The 24,375-nt window shown below is 40.7% G+C and overlaps 1 protein-coding gene across 2 annotated transcripts in view; it reads left to right on the forward strand.

The window, feature by feature from the left end:
• The window catches only part of sema3e (sema domain, immunoglobulin domain (Ig), short basic domain, secreted, (semaphorin) 3E), a 55,713-nt gene that overhangs the window by 19,541 nt on the left and 11,797 nt on the right, over positions 1-24,375 (forward strand). For both annotated transcript variants that reach the window (XM_020480813.2, XM_020480814.2), the window contains exon 2: positions 17,263-17,423. In XM_020480813.2, the coding sequence (XP_020336402.1) occupies positions 17,263-17,423 (161 nt within the window). The remainder of the gene's footprint in view (positions 1-17,262; positions 17,424-24,375) is intronic.

The raw sequence follows: 24,375 nt of genomic DNA on the forward strand, positions 1-24,375 counted from the left end.
TTGGAGGAAAAAGGGGGAGGCTTGCAAGCCGAAGAACACTATCCCAACGTGAAGCACAGGAGTGGCAGCGTCATTTTGTGGGGGTGCTTGGCTGCAGGAGGGATTGGTGCACTTCACAAAATAGATGGCAACATGAGAAGGGGAAATGATATGGATATTTTGAAGTAACATCTCAAGACATCAGTCAGGAAGTTAAAGCTTGGTCGCAAATGGGTCTTCCAAAAGGACAATGACCCCAAGCATACTTCCAAAGTTGTGGCAAAATGGCTTAAGGACAACAAAGTCAAGGTATTGGAGTGTCCATCACAAAGCCCTGACCTCATCCTAGAGAACTTTTGTGGGCAGAACTGAAAAGGCGTGTGCGAGCAAGGAGGTCTAAAAACCTGACTCAGTTACACCAGCTTTGTCAGGAGGAATGGGCCAAAATTCACCCAACTTTTTGTGGGAAGCTTGTGGGAGGACGTTTGACCCAGGATAAACAATTTAAAGGCAATGCGAGCAAATACTAATTGAGTGTATGTAAACTTCTGACCCCCTGGGAATGTGATGAAAGAAATAAAAGCTGAAATAAATCATTCTCTCTACTATTATTCTGACATTTCACATTCTTAAAATAAAGTTGTGATCCTGACTGACCTAAGACAGGGAATGTTTACTAGGATTAAATTCAGGATTTGTGGAAAAACTGAGTTTAAATGTATTTGGCTAAGGTGTATGTAAATATATGACTTCAACTGTATATATATATATATACAGTGCCTTCGGAAAGTTTTCAGACCCCTTGACTTTTTACACATTTTGTTACATTTCAGCCTTATTCTAAATTGGATTAAATAATAAAAAATCCTCAGCATTCTACACACAAAACCCCATAATGACAAAGAAAAAACATGTTTTAAGACATTTTTGCATAAACAGAAATATTTAATTTACATTGCTATTCAGACCCTTTGCTATGAGACTCGAATTTGAGCTCAGGTGAATCCTGTTCCAATTGATCATCCCTTGCAATGTTTCTACAACTTGATTGGAGTCCACCTGTAGTATATTCTAGTGGTTGGACATGATTTCGAAAGGCACACACCTGTCTATGTAGGGTCCCACAGTTGACGGTGCACGTCAGAGCAAAAACCAAGCCATGAGGTCGAAGGAATTGTCTGGGGAAGGGTACCAAAATCTTTCTGCAGCATTGAAGGTCCCCAAGAACACAGTGGCCTCTATCAATCTTAAATGTAAGAAGTTTGGAACCACAAAGACTCTTCCTAGAGCTGGGCGCCCAGCCAAACTGAGCCATCGGGGGAGATGGGCCTTGGTCAGGGTGGTGACCAAGAACCCTATGCTCGCTCTGACAGAGCTCTAGAGTTCCTCTGTGGAGATGGGAGAACCTTCCAGAAGTACAACCATCTCCGCAGCACTCCACCAATCAGGCCTTTATTGTAGAATGGCCAGACAGAAGCCACTACTTAGTAAAATACACATGACAGCCCACTTGGAGTTTGCAGAAAGACACCTAAAGTCTCTCAGACCATAAGAAACAAGATTATCTGGTCTTATGAAAGCAAGATTGAACTCTTTGGACTGAATGCCAAGCGTCACATCTGGAGGAAACCTGGCACCATCCCTACAGTTAAGTATTGTGGTTGCAGCATCATGCTGTGGGAATGTTTTTCAGTGGCAGGGACTGGGACTCGGGGGAAGGTTCACCATCCAACAGGACAACGACTCAACAGCCAAGACACCTCAGGACTGGCTTTTGGACAAGCTCTGAATGTCCTTGAATGGCCCAGCCAGAGCCAGGACTTGAATCCGATCAAACATCTTTGGAGAGACCTGAAAGAGCTTGAGAGGATCTGCAGAGAAGAATGGGAGAAACTCCCCAAATACAGTTGTGCACCGGGGTCTCCCACTCTTCTTTCTATTCTGGTTAGAGATAGTCTGCACTGTTCTGTGAAAGGAGTAGTACACAGCCTTGTACAAGATCTTCAGTTTCTTGGAAATTTCTCATATGGAATAGCCTTCATTTCTCAGGATAAGAATAGACTGATGAGTTTCAGAAGGAAGGTCTTTGTTTCTGGCCATTTTGAGCCTGTAATTGAACCCACATATCCGGATGCTCCAGATACTCAATTAGTCTAAAGAATGTCAGTTGTATTGCTTCTTTAATCAGAACAACAGTTTTCAGCTGTGCTTACATAATTTCAAAAGGGTTTTAAAATTATAAACTTGGATTAGCTAACACAACGTGCCATTGGAACACAGGAGTGATGGTTGCTGATAATGGGCCTCTGTATGCCTATGTAGATATTCCATAAAAAAATCTGCAGTTTCCAGCTACAATAGTCATTTACAACATTAACAATGTCTACACTGTGTTTCTGATCAATTTTATGTTATTTTAGTGGACAAACTATTTGCTTTTCTTTCAAAAACAAGGACATTTCTAAGGTGACCCCAAACTTCTGCATGGTAGTGTATATATACTGTAGGTGTGTTAAGCATATTTTAAACCACTTCAGAGTGCCTTCTACAATAGGGCGAGAGGACATCAGCTGTCTTTACTATAAGGTTTTACTGCGTGGAAGTATGTTAGAAATATTTAAGGTATATGTGGTTTAAGCAGTGTAGTGGTGAAGTATGGCCGATGAAAGCTTTTAGCAGCTCACTGTTGGAGTTGTCTGAGAGGAACATTTTTCACTACAAAAGGTTAGCGACAGCAGTTTATCTTAGTGTCTGACATTAGCTCTATCTAAACAATCTGATATCATCACCTGAACACTTTAAGAAATAATATATATATATATATATATATATATACTGTGCTTCAACTTTGACATAGCTATTCCCTTCCTGAGCCATTTTAAAGTTGGGCCATTTTAGTGAGATAGCACATTTTAGACCATTCCACCGTTTGCGTTCTGATCATTTCTGATCATCCATTACTCTGTTCCACCCTTATGTCTGGCCCTTATTCCTCTGTTCAGTTGTTGATGTTCTACTGTGCAATGTGCAGGTAGTAATTACCAGTAGGGAGCCACCCTCTGAGCGGTAAAATAAACCTTCCCTCCCAGACTAGAACAGAAGAGAGCTGCTGTACATGTTTAACTGTCTTAACTGGTTTAAGCTGGAGGTGGGTTTGTGATGATGAATGAGTTGGGGAATACCAGTGTTGCAGTCCTTTGTTTTTTAGGCGAAATGCTGTATCTTTTAAATTAGGGTGATTTTTCTCATTAAATATAATGTGTAAAGTGAGGAGCTGTATTAAGTCTGTTCTGCCTACTCTATAATTACTACTATTCTCCCCACTGACTGGTTCAGCTCTGGTGATAAAGCTTTATAAAGTATTTATATAGTACTTAAACCACCTGGAGAGGATGTGAGAGGGCCATGTTCTGAATCACCTCAGGGGACGGTATCTTTAGCATCTTATAGGATTCTCTCTCTTTCTCTGTTTCAACCTCTCTCTCTCTCTCTCTCTCTCTCTTGTGGAGTTTGCAGAGATATTGGATGTACCTTTTTAGGTCCGTTACAATTAAGCATTATTAATAATTATGTAAATATTGGCCAACAAAGGTACTGTTAAATTGCAATCTCTCTCTCCCTCTCTCTCTCTTCATGTTGAGTGTGCTCCGTAGCTCATTACTATCGTGTCCAGAAGGAGAAACAACTGGCGAGACCGTGACTTCTGCTCTGACCTATACCACTGTACAAACACCAGGGTGAGAGAGAGGGAATGAGGGGACGCAGAAGGTGAAATGGTCATATTTGATCAGGCAGCACATTGCAATCTATTTGTCTATAGCTAGCAGGCCCTCCATTTCCTCACTTTAAATGAACCTCTGCCTTTACTATCGCCACAGACACACCATGGAGCACATAGGGTTTAGGGTTCTAGAGAGGAATTTTGCTGGGGGTTCTCCTTTACTCGCTGGGCTTTAATCTAACTCCATCATTATAGACTCTCTGTAAACTCTAAGAGACTATGTCTCGTTGTGTCTGACGTGACCAGGGCTAAAAAAAATACTAGCACTCTGATGTCTGTCTCTCCTTTGGGCTACAACAAGGTTTGACACCCCATAAAGCACTGCAAACTCCATTCACATTAAACTTAAAACAGAGTTGGGGTGAACCACATGAAAGTGTGTTTGTTCTGTTGTTGTTCTCTACAGGCAGTATTATGTCAGGCAATCTGGTTCTCCTGCTTTCCAGATGTACACACTCATTCAAAGATCAGAGATCGCTTCTCCAACCTTCTCTTCTCCTTCTTCTGTTGTCATCCCTACTCTTTTTCTCTGCTTTCCCAACTCTCTGTTTTAACTCACCACCACCTCTTCATCTACCCATCTACCCCTGTTACCCACACTGCCGTTCTCATGTCCTCTTCCCCTCTCTTCTTTCTTCTTCCCCAGCTCCTCTCTTCTGCCCTAGCCCCCCCTTGTCCCCCTCCCCGTCCTACTCAATGTGGCTCTTATTGTACTCTGTGACATCGTTCCCCCATGTGTGGTGGTCCGGGAGCCCTCACGAAACATGAATTTAAACTGATCATTTGGGTACATGTTCAGGGAAGTTTGGGGTTCTTTTGGTACTTAGGGGTTCTTGTGGGTACCTGTTTTGGGTTGTTTGGGGTACTTTTAGGTACTTTGGGGTTCTTTTGGGTACCTGTTTTGGGATGTTAAGGGTAGTTTTGGGCAGTTGTGGAAAAACTACCCAATTGTCATACTTGAGTAAAAGTAGATATGCCTTTATAGAAAATGACAAGTAAAAGTGAAAGGCACCCAGTAAAATTTTACTTTAGTAAAAGTCTAAAAGTATTTGGTTTTAAATATATTTAAGTATCATAGTATGTGTAATTGCAAAAATATACTTATCAAAAGTAGAAGTAAAAGTAAATCATTTCAAATTGCTTACATTAAGCAAACTAAACTGCAAAATGTTATTGTTTTTATTTGATTTAAGAATATCCAGGGGCACACTCAAAGACATACAAAGAAGCATTTGTGTTTAGTGAGTCCGCCAGATTAAAGGCAGTAGTGATGACCACGGATGATCCCTTGATACGTGTGTGAATCGGATCATTTCCCTGTCCGGCTAAGCACCACCTTTTGGGTGTCAGGGAAAATGTATGGAGCGAAAAGTACATCGATGTCTTTAGGAATGTAGTGAAGTAAAAGTAAAAGTTGTCAAAACTATAAATATGAAAGTATTGATACCTCCAAAAACTACTTGAGAAATACTTTAAATTATTTTTAATTTCACAAGTACTTTACACCACTGCTTTTGAGGAGTTTTGGGTTCATTTTGGGTACCTGTTTGGGCTTACTTTGGATACTTTTGGGTTGTTTGGAATGATTAGTAGGACCCCATGTGGTTAGTGGTGGCAAGGCATCAACTTTTTCCAACAAATAGAATTATAGATGGGTGGGTTGTTTAACACCTTTTGTGTAAAACAGATGGGGTTGTCATAGAATCAAAGGACTGTTTGCAACATGTAAACTATATTTTTATGGGCTCCTAACCAACTGTGCTATTTTGTTAGTTTAATTCGTTTTTTCGCTTTGTTTCAAACTTATTTAGTACATAATGTTGCTGCTACCGTCTCTTATGACCAAAAAGGATTATTGACATTAGAACAACGATTACTCACCTTAAACTGGACAAAGATATTTTCTTTAACTAGTCCGACGTGAAGGATACACTACTTTCTCGAGACCAGGCCCAAATCCCTGTCATTCTCGTGAAGAAAAGATGGAGAAAAAAGGGGCGGAGGTCGGGGATCCTTGTGAGAATTCGTAGGCGAGTGAGTAAACCTTCACCACTATCCATACTATTGGCCAACGTGCATTAGAAAATAAACTGGACGATCTACAATTAAGACTATCCTACCAATGGGACAATAAAAACTCAATCTCGTGGCTGAGTCGTGGCTGAACGACGACACGGGTAATATAGAGCTGGCTGTGTTTTCCCGTGCATTGGCAGGACAGAGCTACTACGTCTGGTAAGACAAGGGGTGGGGGTGTGTGTCTATTTGTCAATAACAGCTGGTGCGTAATGTCTAATATAACTAACTAAGAAGTTATTGCTCTCCCGAGGAAGAGTACCTCATGATAAGCTGTAGACCACTCTATCTACCAAGATAGGTCTCATCTACATTATCCATAGCCATCTATTTACCACCACAAACCGATGCTGGCACTAAGACCGGACTCAAACTATATAAGACCATAAGCAAACAAGAAAATGCTCATCCAGAAGCGACGCTCCTAGTGGATAGAGATTTTAATGCAGGCAAACTTAAATCCGTTTTACCTCATTTCTACCAGCATAGGTGAAGTAAAGGTGGTCTAGAGTTTTTTTTCTTTGGTTGCACGTTACGTGCAACCAAAGGAAAAAAAACTTTACTTCACACACAGAGAAGCATACAAAGCTCTCCCTCGCCCTCCATTTGGCAAATCTGACCATAATTATATCCTCCTGATTCCAGCTTAGAAGGAAAAACTAAAGCAGGAAGTACCAGTGACTCGCACAATAAGGACATGGTCAGATGCTACGCTACATGACTGTTTTGCTAGAACAGACTGGAATATGTTCCGGAATTCATCCAATGGCATTGAGGAGTATACCACCTCAGTCAACGGCTTCATCAATAAGTGCATCGATGACGTCGACCCCACAGTGGCTGTATGTACATACCCCAACCAGAAGCCATGGTTTACAGGCAACATCTGCACCGAGCTAAAGGTTAGAGCTGCCACTTTCAAGGAGCGGGACACTAATCCGGTCGCTTATAAGAAATCCTGCTATGCCCTCAGATGAACCATCAAACAAGCAAAAGCATCAATACAGGACTAAGATTGAATCGTACACCGCCTCTAATGCTCGTCGGATGTGGCAGGGTTTGCAAACTATTACGGACTACAAAGGGAAACCCAGCCACGAGCTGTCATGGTTCACATCAACACCATCATCCCGGAAACACTGGACCCACTCAAATCAAATCAAATCAAATCAAATCAAATGTATTTATATAGCCCTTCGTACATCAGCTGATATCTCAAAGTGCTGTACAGAAACCCAGCCTAAAACCCCAAACAGCAAGCAATGCAGGTGTACAAGCACGGTGGCTAGGAAAAACTCCCTAGAAAGGCCAATACCTAGGAAGAAACCTAGAGAGGAACCAGGCTATGTGGGGTGGCCAGTCCTCTTCTGGCTGTGCCGGGTGGAGATTATAACAGAACATGGCCAAGATGTTCAAATGTTCATAAATGACCAGCATGGTCGAATAATAATAAGGCAGAACAGTTGAAACTGGAGCAGCAGCACAGTCAGGTGGAAGTTGAAACTGGAGCAGCAGCATGGCCAGGTGGACTGGGGACAGCAAGGAGTCATCATGTCAGGTAGTCCTGGGGCATGGTCCTAGGGCTCAGGTCAGTTGAAACTGGAACAGCAGCATGGCCAGGTGGACTGGGGACAGCAAGGAGTCATCATGTCAGGTAGTCCTAGGGCATGGTCCACACTCCAATTTGCATACGGCCCCAACAGATCCACAGTTGACGCAATCTCAATCGCACTCCACACTGCCCTTTCCCACCTGGACAAAGGAACACCTACAGTATGTGAGAATGCTGTTCATTGACTACAGTTCAGCGTTCAACACTATAGTGCCCACAAAGCTCATCACTAAGCTAAGGACCCTGGGACTAAGCACCTCCCTCTGCAACTGGATCCTGGACTTCCTGACAGGCAGCCCCCAGGTAGTAAAGGTAGACAACAACACATCTGCCGCCCTGATCCTCAACACTGGGGCCCCTCAGGAGTGCATGCTTAGTCCCCTCCTGTACTACCTGTTCACCCATGACTGTGTGGCCAAACGCGACTCCAACACCAACATTAAGTTTGCTGACAACACAACAGATCAGCAACAATGATGAGACAGCCTATAGGGAGGAGGTTAGAAACCTGGACAGTGTGGTGCCAGGACAACAAACTCACCATCAGTCAATCAATCAAATGTATTTATAAAGCCCTTTTTACATCAGCCGATGTGTCACGCCCTGACCTTAGAGAGCCTTTTTATGTCTCTATTTGGTTTGGTCAGGTTGTGACTTGGGTGGTGATTCTATGTTCTTTATTTCTAGGTTTTGTGTTTCTATGTTTTGGTTCTCAATCGGGGACAGCTGTCTATCGTTGTCTCTGATTGGGAATCATACTTAGGCAGCCTTTTTCCACCTGTGTTTTGTGGGTAGTTGTTTTCTGTTTTGTGTCTGCACCAGACAGAACTGTTTCGTATTGTTCTACTTTGTTGTTTTGTTTCAGTGTTCAGTTTGAATAAATTATCATGAACACGTACCATGCTTTGGTCCTCTTCTTCAGACGAGAGATACACGATGTCACAAAGTGCTATCCATTAATGTGTGCAAAACAAAGGAGCTGATCGTGGAATACAGGGCTGAACAGGTCCCCATTAACATTGGTGTTGCTGTAGTGGAGCGGGTTGGAAGTTTCAAGTTCCTTGGTGTCCACATCACCAACAAACTGTCATGGTCCAATATACTAAGACAGTCGTGAGACTGAAAAGATTTGGTATGGGTGGCCAGATCCTCAAAAAGTTGTACAGCTGCACCATTGAGAACATCCTGACCGGTTGCATCCCTGCCTGGTATGGAAACTGCTCAGCATCTGACCGTAAGGTGCCACAGAGGGTAGTGCGTATGGCCCAGTACATCACTGGGGCCAAGCTTCCTGCCATCCGGGACCTATATACTAGGCGGTGTCAGAGGAAGGCCCTAGAATTGTCAAAGACTCTAGTCACCCAAGTCATAGACTGTTCGCTCTGCTACATCACTGCAAGCGGTACCGGAGCGCCAAGTGTAGGACCAAAAGGATCCTTAACAGCTTCTACCCCCAAACCGTAAGACTGCTGAACAATTTATCAAATGGCCACCCACTGCTGCTACTCGTTGTTTATTATCAATGCATTGTCACTTTACCCCTACCTACAGTATATGTACAAATTACTTTGACTAACTTGTACCCCCACACATTGACTCGGTACCGGTACTGTCACAACTTCCGCCGAAGTCGGTTCCTCTCCTTATTAGAACGACGTTCGGCGGTCGACTTCACCGGTCTTCTAGCCATCGCCGATCCACCTTTCATTTTCCCTTTGTTTTGTGTTGTTTTCCCACACACCTGGTTTACATTCCTTCATTACTTGTCGGGTATTTCACCCTCTGTTCCCCCCATGTCTGTGTGTGAAATAGTTTGTTGTAAAGTGCTTGTGCACTCTGACTGGTTCGCGACGGGTTATTTTGTATCCATATGTTGTTGTTCTGGGTGCCGTTGGTTTTGCATATTAAACTGCTCTGGTTATTACCCAGTTCTGCTCTCCTGCGCCTGACTTGCCTGCAGCTAGTCACACACCCCTTACATGTACCCCCTGTATATAGCCTCGTTATTGTTATTTTATTGTGTTACTTTTTTATTTGATTTTTTTACATGAGTTAATTTAGTAAATATTTTCTTAACTCTTTTGAACTGCATTGTCGGTTAGGGGCATGTAAGTAAGCATTTCACAGTACCTGTTGTATTTGGCGCATGTCACAAATAACATTTGATTTGATTTACTCTCCAAATGTTTATTGAAAAAAAAATAGATATCCACAATAAGCACTTGTTGTCTCAGAATTACATTGTCTGTCAGCCGTGTGCGTACTTGTGGTGAAGTCAGGTGCAGGAGAGCAGAGAATTGTGAACAGCCGCACACACTTTATTTCGGCAGGAGAGAGATTACAGACGGACGCAGCTGCGTCAAAAACCTCCAGCCAACAAGGCAAAGTGTAAAGCGCAACAAAACCGTCACAAAACATCAATGTTTAACAATTCAAAACAAGCTTTGTGAAATAACACGGAGAGAACGAACCCCATCTTGGGGCGTTACAAAAAAACACGTAACACACAAACAATATCACACAAAGACATGAGGGGGAGCAAAGGAATAAATACATTGTGTGATTGGGGAATGTAATCCAGGTGTGCAAAACAAGACAATACAAATGGATAAATGAAAAATGGAGCGGCGATGGCTAGAAAGACGGTGACGTCAACCGCTGCAACGAACAAGGAGAGGAGCCGACTTCGGTGGAAGTCGTGACATTGTCACAGTCGTTGGTTAGCTAACTAGAGAATGTTTGCCATATTACCATAACAAAGACATGGTATCAATAAAAGATACAAGCTGAAACAAGCCACCTACGATTCATCACATGGCAACTTCTTGTTATTGTTGCTAGCTATCTGGCCATCCAGAATCATAACAACACACGGCCTTCTGCCTCTGTGATGTGTGTGCATCCTTTTCGTGACGTGTTTCCTCCCAGTCTGATACATTCTGCTCTCTGCTCCAGTAGGAATACAGTTACAGAGATGCCATGGTAGGGATTTAAGTAGTTTATTATGATTTAATTTCTCTAAATCTCCCCTGCAATCTCTCAGCACTTCACAGGAGGGTGATGAAAGGATTAGTCATGAGGGAGTCTCTCTTTTTTTCTCTCCTTCTGTTTTCCATTTGAAATGGGAGCACAGTCTCACACTCATTTTGTTTTAGCAAAAGACACACTCCCTACTTAGCTGGAGAGAGTGAGAGCGAGGGGAGAACACACACACAGAGTTACACAGACGCACACAGTCACACGGTAACACACTCACACACCAACCAGCTGCAGAAGACGACAGAGAGGAGAGGAGTAGAAATCTCCTTACTGTGTCTACAGAGACGGAACAGCAGTAACTGCTTTAGATAATTATACACTGTTTGACTTTTGTTAGCTATGCATGTCTCAGCATGATCAAATTATCATCCTATTTACTTCACTCACTTCCTGTAATGTCATTATCATCATAAATCATCATCATCATTATCACCACCATCATTATAATTGTTGTTATCTGCATTTTCAGTATCCTCTTCATTGTCACCTTCATCCTTATCATTATCTTCAATATCATTATTAAGGACTTTTGATTTGGTCCAGTGATGTGTTAACTTCATCATATCCATTTTTATTTAGATATAAACTTGTATTTTCCCAATGGTGCCACGAGTACAAACATTTTCTCACAAACAGGAGGATTTTTTTTTACATGACAAATAAACAAGAAGAGTTAAGATAACCACAAGGCACAACCTCGACACCACAATTTCAAAAAATAAACCACCTCAATCAATCGAAACAACTGTAATCCTCAAAGAATTCATTCAACACCAGAGTCCTAAACTGCCCCAGCGGCACCAGGGAATCAAGAATTTTGTCCGTTTTTCCAACACTTGTAGGCATTAAAACTAAAGGATTTACCTAAAGACCAGAGGGACCTCAAGAGTTTACCAATCATGCGAGCGGGTTTGGTAGCTCATTCTGTTATACGTTATAGCAAGGAGGTTAGGTAAGTTGGAAGCTTGTGTAGTAGAGCTTTGCAAACGGGACTTCAATGAGGACCAGCCAACCTCTTGATACAGGATGCAGTTGTGAGTATTAAAACTGTCACCTGTGATAAAGTGAAGAGCACTATGGTAGATGGCATCCAAAGGTTTAAGTGTAGTGGCTGCAGTAATCTGATAAATAGTGTCCCCATAGTTAACTGGCAGGAAAGTTGACTGTATAATCTGCTTCCTGCTATTTAGAGAGAGGCTAAATCTATTTCTAAAAAAGAAGCCCACTTTAAATTTTAGCTCTTTAACTAGCTCATCCACATGTTATTTAATGAGCATGAATTGTTTCTCAATTCAAATCTCCAGATACTTATAGGACGGTACCCGATCGATGGGAGAAGCATCCAATGAGTAAATGTGTAGTTCATCTGAAACATTAGAGAACTAGAGAATTAGAGAACAACATATATTTAGTCTTTCCCAGTGAAGGACACGCTCTGTCCTGCTCCACTTCACCTGTCTGTCCTTATTTGAGTTTATTTGAGTTTATTTTATTTTTACAGGGACAGTGCACATTAATCAACGTTTCAGTAAAAGTGCCGGTTTTAGCCAGCCGGCTAATTTTCAACCGCAGTCCCTGGGCAGGTTATTAAAAACAATTACAATATAGACAATAGCAACATAGAACAGGCAAGACATAGCAACATAGGACAAGCAAGACATAGCATAAAGACAGAGCAACATAGAACAAGAAGCAGCAAGACAAAAATTCATAAAAGCAACAAAGTGTTTCCACACCTCACAAGCTACAGACACCATGGAAAGCGGCAACACACAGCTAGGGACCAAGTTCACAAATCTGATTGACCTTTAGCCATGTCTTCAAGCATTTGGTGAAAGTGTGATATGTGGTGCAGTTATGTGTGTCTGATGGCAGTGTATTCCAGACATGGGAAGCTCTCACAGAGAATGCAGATTTACTAAAGGTGCTTTTCCTTAGGGGAACTATACAGTCACCTCTCATGGCAGACCTTGTGGATCTGCTGCCATATGTCTGGGTTTTCTGTTTAACAAAAATATTGAGTGGAGGGGGAGCCAGGCCATTAAGGATCTTGAATACAAGACATGCGTCGGTGTATTGCACAAGATTTTCCCAACTCAAGAGCTCATGCTTTCTAAGGATGTGACAATGATGATGGCTATTGGGCTTCCTATCAAGCACTTTGAGAGCCTGTTTGTAGACAGACTGAATAGGTTTTAATGTTGTACAGCAAGCTTGGGCCCAACTAGTCAAGCAGTATGTTAAGTGGGGGAGTATCATAGATTTGAAGTACAGTTTTGCTACCTCTGTAGTCAAACAATTTCATATAAATCGGAAATTAGCTAGGTTGAATTTGGTTATTTGAATTACCTTTTTCACATGCTTTTTAAAAGAGAGGTTGGAATCGAGTATGATGCCAAGGTACTTAAAATCGGATACCACCTTGTCAGCGTCAGCTGAATCATTACTCATTCCATATGTGTTTTATCTGGAGGTGTGTGTGAGCCCCACATACGTGTGTTTTCGCATCATGTGTGTCTGCTCGCGTTAGCATGCGTGCATGTGTGTGTTTGTACACGTGCATGCATTTAAGAGCTGTAACTGCCTGGATTAGATAATTACAGGAAGCTTGTATGTGCGCTGGCATAACACCACTGCCACATCCCCTCTGTCTCTACCATAAAGATCTAATAGCACAAAACACACACACACACTGTTTGATATCAATGATGCTACCAGAACAACCAGACTGATCTCAATCCTAATAGCACCTAGAGATCTAATACCTTTTAAAACAAACCTTAACTCTGCTTGTACCACATAGATCTCTAATGGTAGCACAACCAAGAGACTGGATCTAAAATCTGAAAAATAAACTGAAACTATCTGTCTCTACCAAGATATCTAATACTATAAAGACACTCTCTGTCTCTAGATGTAACGCTACTAAAAACAGATGCTGAAATAACAAAAAACAGAATCCCCATCCTGAAACACTGGTATTTAGAAAGCCCTGTAGGTGTTTGAAGTAACATAAACCTTGACATATAACTCCATAGAAGTTATGTCTGAGGAGATGGTGAGGGTAGCCAGGAGTATTCTCCTCTCCTCAGTGCAAGAGAAAATGGCAGCTCCAATTTGGGAAAGGGAGGAATACAGAGGGTCTCATTTGATCATACAAACCACCTGTGTGCTAGACTGCTCTGCCTGACACTATGAAGCTTTAGGGGGTTTCCTAACACACTACAGACCCTGTCTCATCCAATTCTGTGCTTCAGGGCCCAGGGGAAGTGGCCCTCTCTGGGGTCGTAGCTTCTGACTCTGGTCCTTCACCTCCAGACCTGGGCTCCAGAGCTGTAGACATGATAAGAAGGAACACCTTACGGGTTTGATTAGAGAGAAAATACACAGAGTCAACAAATATTAAGAACACCTGCTTTTTCTATGACATAGACCAGTGTTACTCACAATTTTTGGTAAAGGGGCCACTTTGGGTTGAAACAATCATTCAGAGGGCCGCACAGATCTTTAGTTTGTTGTATTTTTTCTTCCAATATGATCAATTATCAATTGAGAGCAAATTCTGAGCAATAGAGCACATGCAATTGATTACTCAGTGTGTGTGTCACGCCCTGTCCTTGAAGATCCTTTTTATGTCTCTATTTTGGATTGGTCAGGGTGTGAGTTGGGGTGGGCATTCTATGTTTTGTGTTTCTATGAATTTCTATGTTTTGACCGGGTATGGTTTTCAATCAGGGACAGCTGTCTATTGTTGTCTCTGATTGGGAGCCATACTTAGGTACCCTTTTTCCCACCTGTGTTTGTGGGAAGTTAACTTTGTTTGATGGCACATAGCCTGAAGCATCACGGTTTGTTTGTGTATTGTTTAGTCGGTGTCATTTTGAGTTAATAAAGAGAAAATGTACGCTTACCACGCTGCTCCTTGGATCTAGTCCCTTCAACAGCGTGTGTGTGGGCACGGGCATGGGCCTTTGCGTGTGTGTGTGAACCATGTGTTCAATCACTATTAAACTTCCCCATCCTAATCAAACTCATGGTCCAGTGACACACTACTTCCACTTTAAGATAAATAACTAAGAGATAAAGGCAGAAGGATGATGTTCCCCCTAGTTACTGACCTACTGCCCGTTTTGCATTATTCCCCAAATAGTTAAGGTTAGGATTTGTGGACTGTAAGCTGATGCTAGATATGTGCCCAAGGACAGCCGCTACCCAGGGTCAGATAAAGACAACACTTCCGCTTCCTGTCTGATGAAAGGAATTCTTCCCCTCAGGACAGCTGATAGGCTGGGCTGTGAGGATCAAATAACCCTTTCAGTAATCACAACATCTTTCCCAGGAATCCAAGTTCTTACCAATGCTCTTCTGGGAGAAGCTTTAGAATGTTACTAATGTTCTTTCTGATATACAGTATCTTTATCTAGGGTCAGACACTATCTAGGTCAGACACTCTGTAATTCAAAATGTACATGAACCATGTACTAGATATATTAGCATTAATACCTTAGGTTGTGTCTCTGATTCACTCTGCTTTACTGTAAATGCTGTTGAAAGATGAAATAATTACTATAACTTTCTGACCATATCTAAAATGCATGGTGTCTGCAAGGGGCTGTTAGCCTACATTCATTATTAGCCTATATTGGAGCTTAAAGTTCATCATTGTTCACATCACTAAGGAATTACCTTGGTCCACACACACCCACACAGCACGACAGCACCTCTTTCCCCCTCAGGAGGCTGAGCACTTGTTGGCTGCTTTTCCTTCACTCTGCCGTCCAACTCATCCCAAACCATTTCAATTGGGTTCAGGTTGGGTGATTGTGGAGGCCAGGTTATCTGATGCAGCACTCCATCACTCTCCTTATTGGTCGAATAGCCCTTACACAGCCTGGAGATGTGTTGTCATTGTCCTGATGAAAAACAAATAATAGTCCCACAATCGGCAAACCAGATGGGATAGCTGCAAAATTCTGTGGTAGCCATGATGGTTAAGTGTGCCTTGAATTCTAAATAAATCACAGACAGTGTCACCAGCAAAGCACCGCCACACCATCACACTTCATCCTCCATGCGTCACGGTTAAGTGTGCCTTTATCTTGGCCAGGTCGCAGTTGTAAATGAGAACTTGTTCTCAACTACCCTACCTGGTTAAATAATCATCCGACCTGATCCGAATTGAAATGGTTTGGGATGAGTTGGATGCGGAAATCATCTGTTCACCTACTCTGCGTCTCATAGCGGTTGGAACCAATCATTTCAAATTTGGACTCATCAGACCAAAGGACAGATACCACCGGTCTAATGTCCATTGCTCATGTTTCTTGGCCCAAGCACATCTCTTCTTATTATTGGTGTTCTTTAGTAGTGGTTTCTTTGCATTAATTAGACCACGAATGCCTGATTCACGCAGTTTCCTCAGAACAGTTGATGTTGAGATGTGTCTGTTACTTGAACTCTGTCAAGCCTCTATTTGAGCTCCAATGTCTGAGGCTGAATTTATCCTCTGCAGCAGAGGTAACTCTGGGTCTTCCTTTCCTGTGGTGGTCTTCATGAGATTCAGTTTCATCATAGCGCTCAATGGTTTTTGCACTTGAAGAAACTTTAGAAGTTCTTGGAATGTTCTGTACTGAATGACCTTCATGTCTGGTTGAAATAATGCTAGGAATGTGCAAAGCTGTCATCAAGGCAAAGGGTGGCTACTTTAAAGAATCTCAAATCTCAAATATATTTTGATTTGTTTAACACTTTTTTGGTTACTACATGATGCCATGTGTTATATCATAGTTTTGATTTCTTCAAGATTATTCTACAATGTAGAAAATAGTAAAAAAAAAGAAAAACCCTTGAATGAGTAGATGTGTCCAAACTTTTGACTGGTACTGTATATATATTTACAAACAAAGATATGTAAATATATTTAAAAGATATGTAATATAAATCTGATCAACCACCTACAAGATATATATATATAAATAAACCTCCTTGTCCTCCTCCTTGGCATCATCATAATCTTTGGTAGTACTCACAGAGGCTCTATGCAGCAGCAACAACAGGCTCTCTGATGTGATTTCACCTCTCCGTTAACAGTTGGCACGCAGACCGCGGCAAAATCTGAAATATTTGAAAGGATCGTCTTTGGCAAAATGTCATCCTAAGTTCTGTTATTTTTTACTTTGAAATCTGCTGGGTCTCCAATATGATTCCACTCACTTTTTAACTGGGTAGTCTATTTGTTATTCCACTCACTTTTTAACTGGGTAGTCTATTTGTTATTCCACTCACTTTTTAACTGGGTAGTCTATTTGTTATTCCACTCACTTTTTTGTTGGTCTTGACTCTTGACTAGGAGGCCTGTTCAATAATTTCACAGCAGAATGACCTTTCGTAAGGCTTGCTCGCTAATGGTTTGGTTTGCTAACTAGCTAGTGCCGTCATTCAAAATAGCACACACATTTTGTAATAACATAAGCTAATTAGTTATGAATGGCAGCCCTAAGGATATAAAGTTGAGGCAACAGGTCACAAATGTTGCTGATGGTATTGCACACTGCGATATTTCACCTTACAGATACGGGAGTTTGTCAAACTTTGATTGGCATTTTTTGTGGGTTTGTGCATTTGGTCGTACATTTGGCAGGAGGTTAAAAATTGCATCTCGGTTTCCACCTAATGTTCTCTCTCTCTCTCTCTCTCTCTCTCTCTCTCTCTCTCTCTCTCTCTCTCTCTCTCTCTCTCTCTCTCTCTCTCTCTCTCTCTCTGTCTGTCTGTACAGAGCTATGGGAGTTGAACAGGACATGGGTGTTCCAGGGACCAGGTCCCTCCCTGCAAACCCAGACCATGATGTTGGACGAGGCCCATGAGAGGCTGTATGTAGGGGCTAAGAACACCCTGTACTCCCTCAGCCTGGAGAGAGTTAACCACCAACACAGAGAGGTAGGCCTGTCTGTTTGTTTGTCTGTCTGTCTGTCTGTCTGTCTGTCTGTCTGTCTGTATGTGCGTGTGTGTGTGGAGGTGATTTGAACTCTTGCCCCTCCAGGTCAGTAGGTTACCCAAACAGAGTGTATATATTTGTGTGTCTTTATTATGTTACTAAAGTTTGGACACAGAGTCCTTCCATAAAGAGCACGGCTGGACACAGAGAGGAGAGAGATACTGCCACATGCCCAGTCTCAAATCCCAACTTTCCTTAACATCTTATAGGCTGCGTGAAATTGTTTCCATAATGTATTACTAATATTTCTCCAGCACTATACACACGTGTAATAATAATTATTGGCCAATAGAGTCGGTGGGACTGGCTGTCACATCTGACTGTTTCCCTGAGGTGGATGAAGTAGTAAATAATTGTGTTATAATGAGGTGTTATGAACTTCAGTTCTGTTTAATTATGTTAGACAATGACATACAGAGGAGGATAAGTTACAACTGACTATGGAACATATCTGTAATGCAGATTTCTAAGTGTAAAGTAATGTGATTATTATTGTCCATTTCCTACTGATTTATCTGAGGTCTTGGGGATGTTTATTATTATGTTTTAATCTGTTCTCTTGAAATTCCATAGTATCACTGATAATATATTTAGTAATATACTTAATGATGATAAAGAGTGATTTGGGGCTGATGTTTTCCATACAAACATGTAGCTGTGTCCTAACTTGACCCTTTAGAATTACAAAGATTCACTATGTTTACTAAACTCTTAGAATTAGTGGTTCTTCAAGGAACCATTGCTAGTAAGTGGTTGGTGAGGTGAGGGGATCTTGGAGGAACCTATTTCGTATTTGGTATTTTATTAGGATCCCCATTAGCTGTTGCAAAAGCAGCAGCTACTGTCATGATCTTCGTAATAATAATGGTCGGACCAAGGCGCAGCGTATGTGGAGTTCCACATATTTTAATGCAAGTGAAACTTTAAGCAAATACAAAACAAAATAAAGAATAAACAAACCGTGATGACAGTGCTAACCAGCAACTAAACATGAACAATATCCCATAACCCACAGGTGGAAAAAATGCAACCTAAGGATGATCCCCAATTAGAGACAACGATTACCAGCTGCCTCTAATTGGGAATCATACACAAACACCAACATAAACAAATAAACCTAGAACCCCACATAGAAATAATAAACTAGACTAAACACCCCTAGTCACGCCTTGACCTACTCTACCATAGACAATACAGGCTTTCTATGGTCAGCACACAAAATATGAAACATAACATAATACAGAACATCAATAAACAAGAACAGCTCAAGGATAGAACTACATATTTTTTTAAAGGCAAATGTAGCCTACATATCAATACATACACACAAACTATCTAGGTCAAAGAGGGGAGAGGCATTGTGCCGTGATGTGTTGCTTTGTCTGTTTTTTTAAACCAGGTTTGCTGTTTATTTGAGCAATATGAGATGGAAGTTCCTTGCAATAAGGGCTCTATATAATACTGTATGCTTTCTTGAATTTGTTTTGAATTTGGGGACTGTGAAAAGACCCCTGGTGGCATGTCTGGTGGGTTAGGTGTGTGTGTCAGAGCTGTGTGTAAGTTGACTGCAAACTATTTGGGATTTCCAGCACATTAATGTTTCTTATAAAAAGAAGAAGTGATGCAGTCAGTCTCTCCTCAACTCTTAGCCAAGAGAGACTGTCATTCATAGTATTTATATCAGACCTCTGATTACAATTAAGAGAAAAACGTGTCACTCTGTTCTGGGCCAGCTGCAGTTTAACTAGGTCTTTCCTTGCAGCAGTGGACCACACAACTGGACAATAATCAAGATTAGACAAAACTAGAGCCTGCAGATCTTGCTTTTTGTAGTGTGGTGTCAAAAAAGCAGAGCATCTCTTTATTACGAACAGACCTCTCCCCATCTTTACAACCATTGAATGTATATGTTTTGGCCATGACAGATTAAAATCTAAGGTAACACCAAGTAATTTAGTCTCCTCAACTTGTTCAACAGCCACACCATTCATTACCAGATTCAGCTGAGGTCTATAACTGAATAAGGAATGATTTGTACCAAATACAATGTTCTTAGTTTTATAGATGTTCAGGACCAGTTTATTATTGGCCACCCATTCCAAAACAGACTGCAACTCTTTGTTAAGGGTTTCAGTGACTTCATTAGCTGTGGTTGCTGATGCGTATATGGTTGAATCATCAGCATACATGGACAGACATGCTTTGTTTAATGCCAGTGGCAGGTCATTGGTAAAAATAGAAAAGAGTAGAGGGCCTAGAGACCTGCCGTGTGGTACACCACACTTTACATGTTTGACATTAGAGAAGCTTCCACTAAAGAAAACCCGTTGAGTTCTATTAGATAGATAGCTCTGAATCTACAATATGGCAGAGGTTGAAAAGCCATAGCACATACGTTGTTTTCAACAATATGTTACGATCAATAATATCAAAGGCTGCACTGAAATCTAACTGTACCGCTTCCACAATCTTCTTATTATCAATTTCTTTCAACCAATCGTCAGTCATTTGTGTCAGTGAAGTACATGTTGAGTGCCCTTCTCTATGAGCATGCTGAAAGTCTGTTGTTAATTTGTTTACAGAAAAATAGCATTGTATTTGGTCAAACACCATTTTTCCCAACAGTTTGCTAAGAGCTTGCAGCAAGCTTATAGGTCTGCTGTTAGAACCAGTAAAGGCTGCTTTACCGCTCTTGGGTAGTATAATTACTTTGGCTTCTCTCCAGGCCTGAGGACAAAGACGTTCCTCTAGGCTCAGATTAAAAATATGACAGATAGGAGTGGCTATAGAGTCAGCTACCATCCTCAGTCGCTTTCCATCTAAGTTGTCAATGCGGTAGGTTTGTCATTATTGATCGATAACAATAAACTTTCCACCTCTCCCACACTAACTTTACAAAATTCAAACGTGCAATGCTTTTCTTTCATTGTTAGTTTTTTATGCATGAAAACAATTGTTCACTGTTCGTTGTTGGCATTTCCTGCCTATGTTTGCCCACTTTGCCAATGAAGTAATCATTAAAAGAATTGGCAATATCATATGGTTTTGTGATGAATAAGTCCTCTGATTCGATAAAAGATGGAGTTGAATTTTTCTTTTTACCCATAATTTCATTTAAAGTACTCCAAAGGTTTTTCCATCACTCTTTATTTCATTATTCTTGGCACCATAATACATTTTCTTCTACTTTTTGTTGAGTTTAGTTACATAATTTCTCAATTTGCAGTAAGTCAGACAGTCAGATGTGCAGCCAGTCTTATTAGCCACTCCTTTTGCCCCATTTTTTTCAACCATACAGTTTTTCAACTCCTCATCAATCCATGGATCCTTAACAGTTATAACAGTCAGTTTCTTAACAGGTGCATTTTTATCAATAATTGGAAGAAGCAATTTTATAAAATCTGCAAGTGCAGCGTTTGGATGCTCCTCATTAATCACATGAGACCCACAAATATTTTTAACATTATCCACATAAGAGTCACAGCAAAATATTTTGTATAATCTCTTATACACTATTTTAGTTCCAGCTGTGGGAACTTTGGCTTTCCTGGATATAGCCACTATATTGTGATCCCTGCATCCAATGGGTACGGATACAGCTTTAGAACAAAGTTCTATAGTATTAGTAAAAATGTGATCGATACATGTTGATGATCTTGTTCCTGTAGTGTTTGTAAACACCCTGTTAGGTTGATTAATAACCTGAACCAGATTACAGGCACTGGTTACAGTAAGACACTTCCTCTTGAGCAGACAGCTTGATGAAAACCAGTCATTATTTAGGTCCGCAAGAAAGTAGACCTCTCTGTTTACATCACATACATCATCAAGCATTTCACACATATTAGTTACATACCTAAAATGCCTTCAAACTCAACTCTGAACCTCAAAGCTAGTTCCACTGCTTTTTTTCATTGTTCCCCTTTAATCAGGGACTGATTTAGATCTGTGACACCAGGTGGGTGCAATTAATTATCAGATATTAAATTAAACTAGCAGGCTCCGGACATCATAGAGTAAGAGTGAAATACCCCTGCTATAATGTATTAATTAAAGGAAAATTCTACCCCAAACTATCATTTGATATTTGTTTCATTAGTCCATTGTTGACATAGTCATACATGGATGACTATCATACATGGATCATACATGGATGATTTCTATATCTTGAAAGTTTGATAGCTGACAACAAAATATTTGAGGAAAATGTCTATCTTTGATAAGCTACCCATGAAAGGTCTGGAAATAGCCCACATTAAAACTGTATGAGTCAAAAGTTTGGACGGAACTACTCATTTAAGGGTCCTTTATTTTGCAGCAGGCCTGATTCACACAGTCTCCTCTGAACAGGTGATGTTGAGATCTGTCTGTTACTTGAACTCTGTGAAGCATTTATTTGGGCTGCAATTTCTGAGAATGGTCATTCTAATGAACTTATCCTCGGCGGCAGAGGTACCTCTGGGTCTTCCTTTCCTGTGGCGGTCCTTACGAGAGCCAATTTCATCACAAAGCTTGATGGTTTTTGCGACTGCACTTGAAGAAACATTCAAAATTCTTGACATTTTCCGCATTGAATGACATTCATGTCTTAAAGTAAGGATGGACTGTCATTTCTCTATGCTTATTTGAGCTGTTCTTGCCATAATATGGACTTGGTCTTTTAACTTCTGTATACCACCTCTACCTTGTTACAACATAACCGATTGGCTCAAATGCATTAAGAAGGAAAGAAAATCCACAAATGAACTTTTAACAAGGCACACCTATTAATTGAAATGCATTCCAGGTGACTACCTCATGAAGATGGTTGAGAGAATGCCAAGAGTGTGCAAAGATGTCATAAAAAGCAAAGAGTGGCTACTTTGAAGAATCTAAAATCTAACATTTATTTTGATTTGTTTAACACTTCTTTTTCTTTATCAAAATGCGTTTTTTTGGCAGAAATGCCTTCTGGAACACATGCCTTAATAATAAACTTGCATACCATATGTAAATACGAATTCAATTCAATTACAAGCCTAATTGGTTTCGCCAAAAAAAAGTAATGCAACCTTCCCACTAGCCATGATTGGCTGAGATAATGAGTGGGCTTGACATGCCGAGAGATGATAGCATATAGCACCCTTCTGTCTATTTGAGCTGGTCAGTACAGTGGTTGCCAACTAAACTTTTTGAGATTATGCTGCAGGATTTAGAGGTCATTTGTTGATTAGTACAGTACCCTGTGTCACTGCTTCATTGCTCCAGACCAGCGCAAGGGAAGTTAAAGTACTGATGGTGCTTTTGGGTCCCAAGGTGCTAATGTGTCTCTCACTGACAATGAATGGGCAACATAAACCAGATAGAATGATAATTGTGCATGACTTCAAAATTGCATTTCAATGAACTGAATGAGGAGGATGAAGAAGGTGATTGAATTTAGAACAATAGTTTAAGAATTGCTATTCCTCTGTCCTGCATACGCACCTGGAAAAATACACTTCTTTTTATTTCTACTTGTCAGTAGAAACAAAACTAAAACTAAAACCGTTGTTACACTAAGGTTTTTATTCTAAGAGAAAATAAAATGTTCAATTATATTCCATGATATTCTTAAGATATATGTGTTGACTGAATATAAGCAAGGCATGTCTGCTAAATAATCAATTTGAAGGCACAGTCATATAGCCTCGACACCTACATAAAGCTGAGTGACTCACTCATTCATGGCTTTGGATCAAAATAAATAAGTATCAACATTCTTTCTGATTGTCTTTAACAAATAAATGTTTTGGTTACCCTGACCTGGACACCATGCCCATTATGAGCTATTAGCAGGACAATAGACTCTTGCCAACACCTCTCTGTATTTTGATACCTTGTGCAAGGCAATTGATCAGCATTAAAAACTTTGGTGCTGGATGCTCCCGAATGGCGCAGCGGTCTAAGATACTGCATCACATTGCAAACTACGTTGCTACAGATGCTGGTTTGATGCTCATGCCGGATGTGACCTGGAGAGATAACAAACTGCATTTATTTACAAATTAATAACAATGTCTGACCCCATGTTCAAGAATGGCCTTTTTCCTCGCTCATTTTATGTTATCTCTGTTTGGGTATTGGTTATCTCCATTTGGGTATTGGTTAGACTACAATTAAGGTGTGGAAATGTTAGGATTATTTTGCTCTTACTGTAGGACTGTAGCCTAGTCCTAACGGGTCTCGTTGTACAGCACTATTATGGGCTATTTGCAGGACAATAGACTCTTACCAAGAGGGAGGGTAGGGGGAGAATTGTGTCGACAAATGTATTTCTTAGTTAGGTTGACTGTATCACAACAGGCCGTGATTGGAAGTCCCTATGGGTGGTGCACAATTGGCCCAGGATCGTCCATCTTTGGCCGGTGTAGGCCGTCATTGTAAATAAGAATTGATTCTTAACTAACTTGCCTAGTTAAATGAAGGTCACATTGTACAGCGCCATATTTTCCCAACGGAAACCCTGAGGGTTTGGTTTTTCGTCTTTCTTGGAATAGTAATCAAATTAATTAAGCTACATTTCTTACAAAAAAAAGGTTTTATGAGCCGACGGCAGGCTTTTAGTTTCTCTCCCTCTAAAAACAGAAATAAATAATTATAAATAACAAACTGGCTCGATTTAGAAATTAGTAAGATGGTCTCACCTCACGTTCAAGAATGGCCTTTTTCTCGCTCACTTTCAGTCATTTGTAAACTAAATAATCTCCAAAATATCGTTATTTTTTAGACAAGCTATAGAAAGTTGGCTGGAATTTCAGTTTAATCCACCAGAAAAGACAGAACAAATAATCCAACAAATATTGTCGTTATACTTATTATCAATTGGAACCTTTAACATGTGGAAGTGGGAAAAATTATTATTATTATTATGAT

This window comes from Oncorhynchus kisutch, linkage group LG4 (genome assembly GCF_002021735.2).
Source record: "Oncorhynchus kisutch isolate 150728-3 linkage group LG4, Okis_V2, whole genome shotgun sequence".
NCBI lineage: Eukaryota > Metazoa > Chordata > Actinopteri > Salmoniformes > Salmonidae > Oncorhynchus > Oncorhynchus kisutch.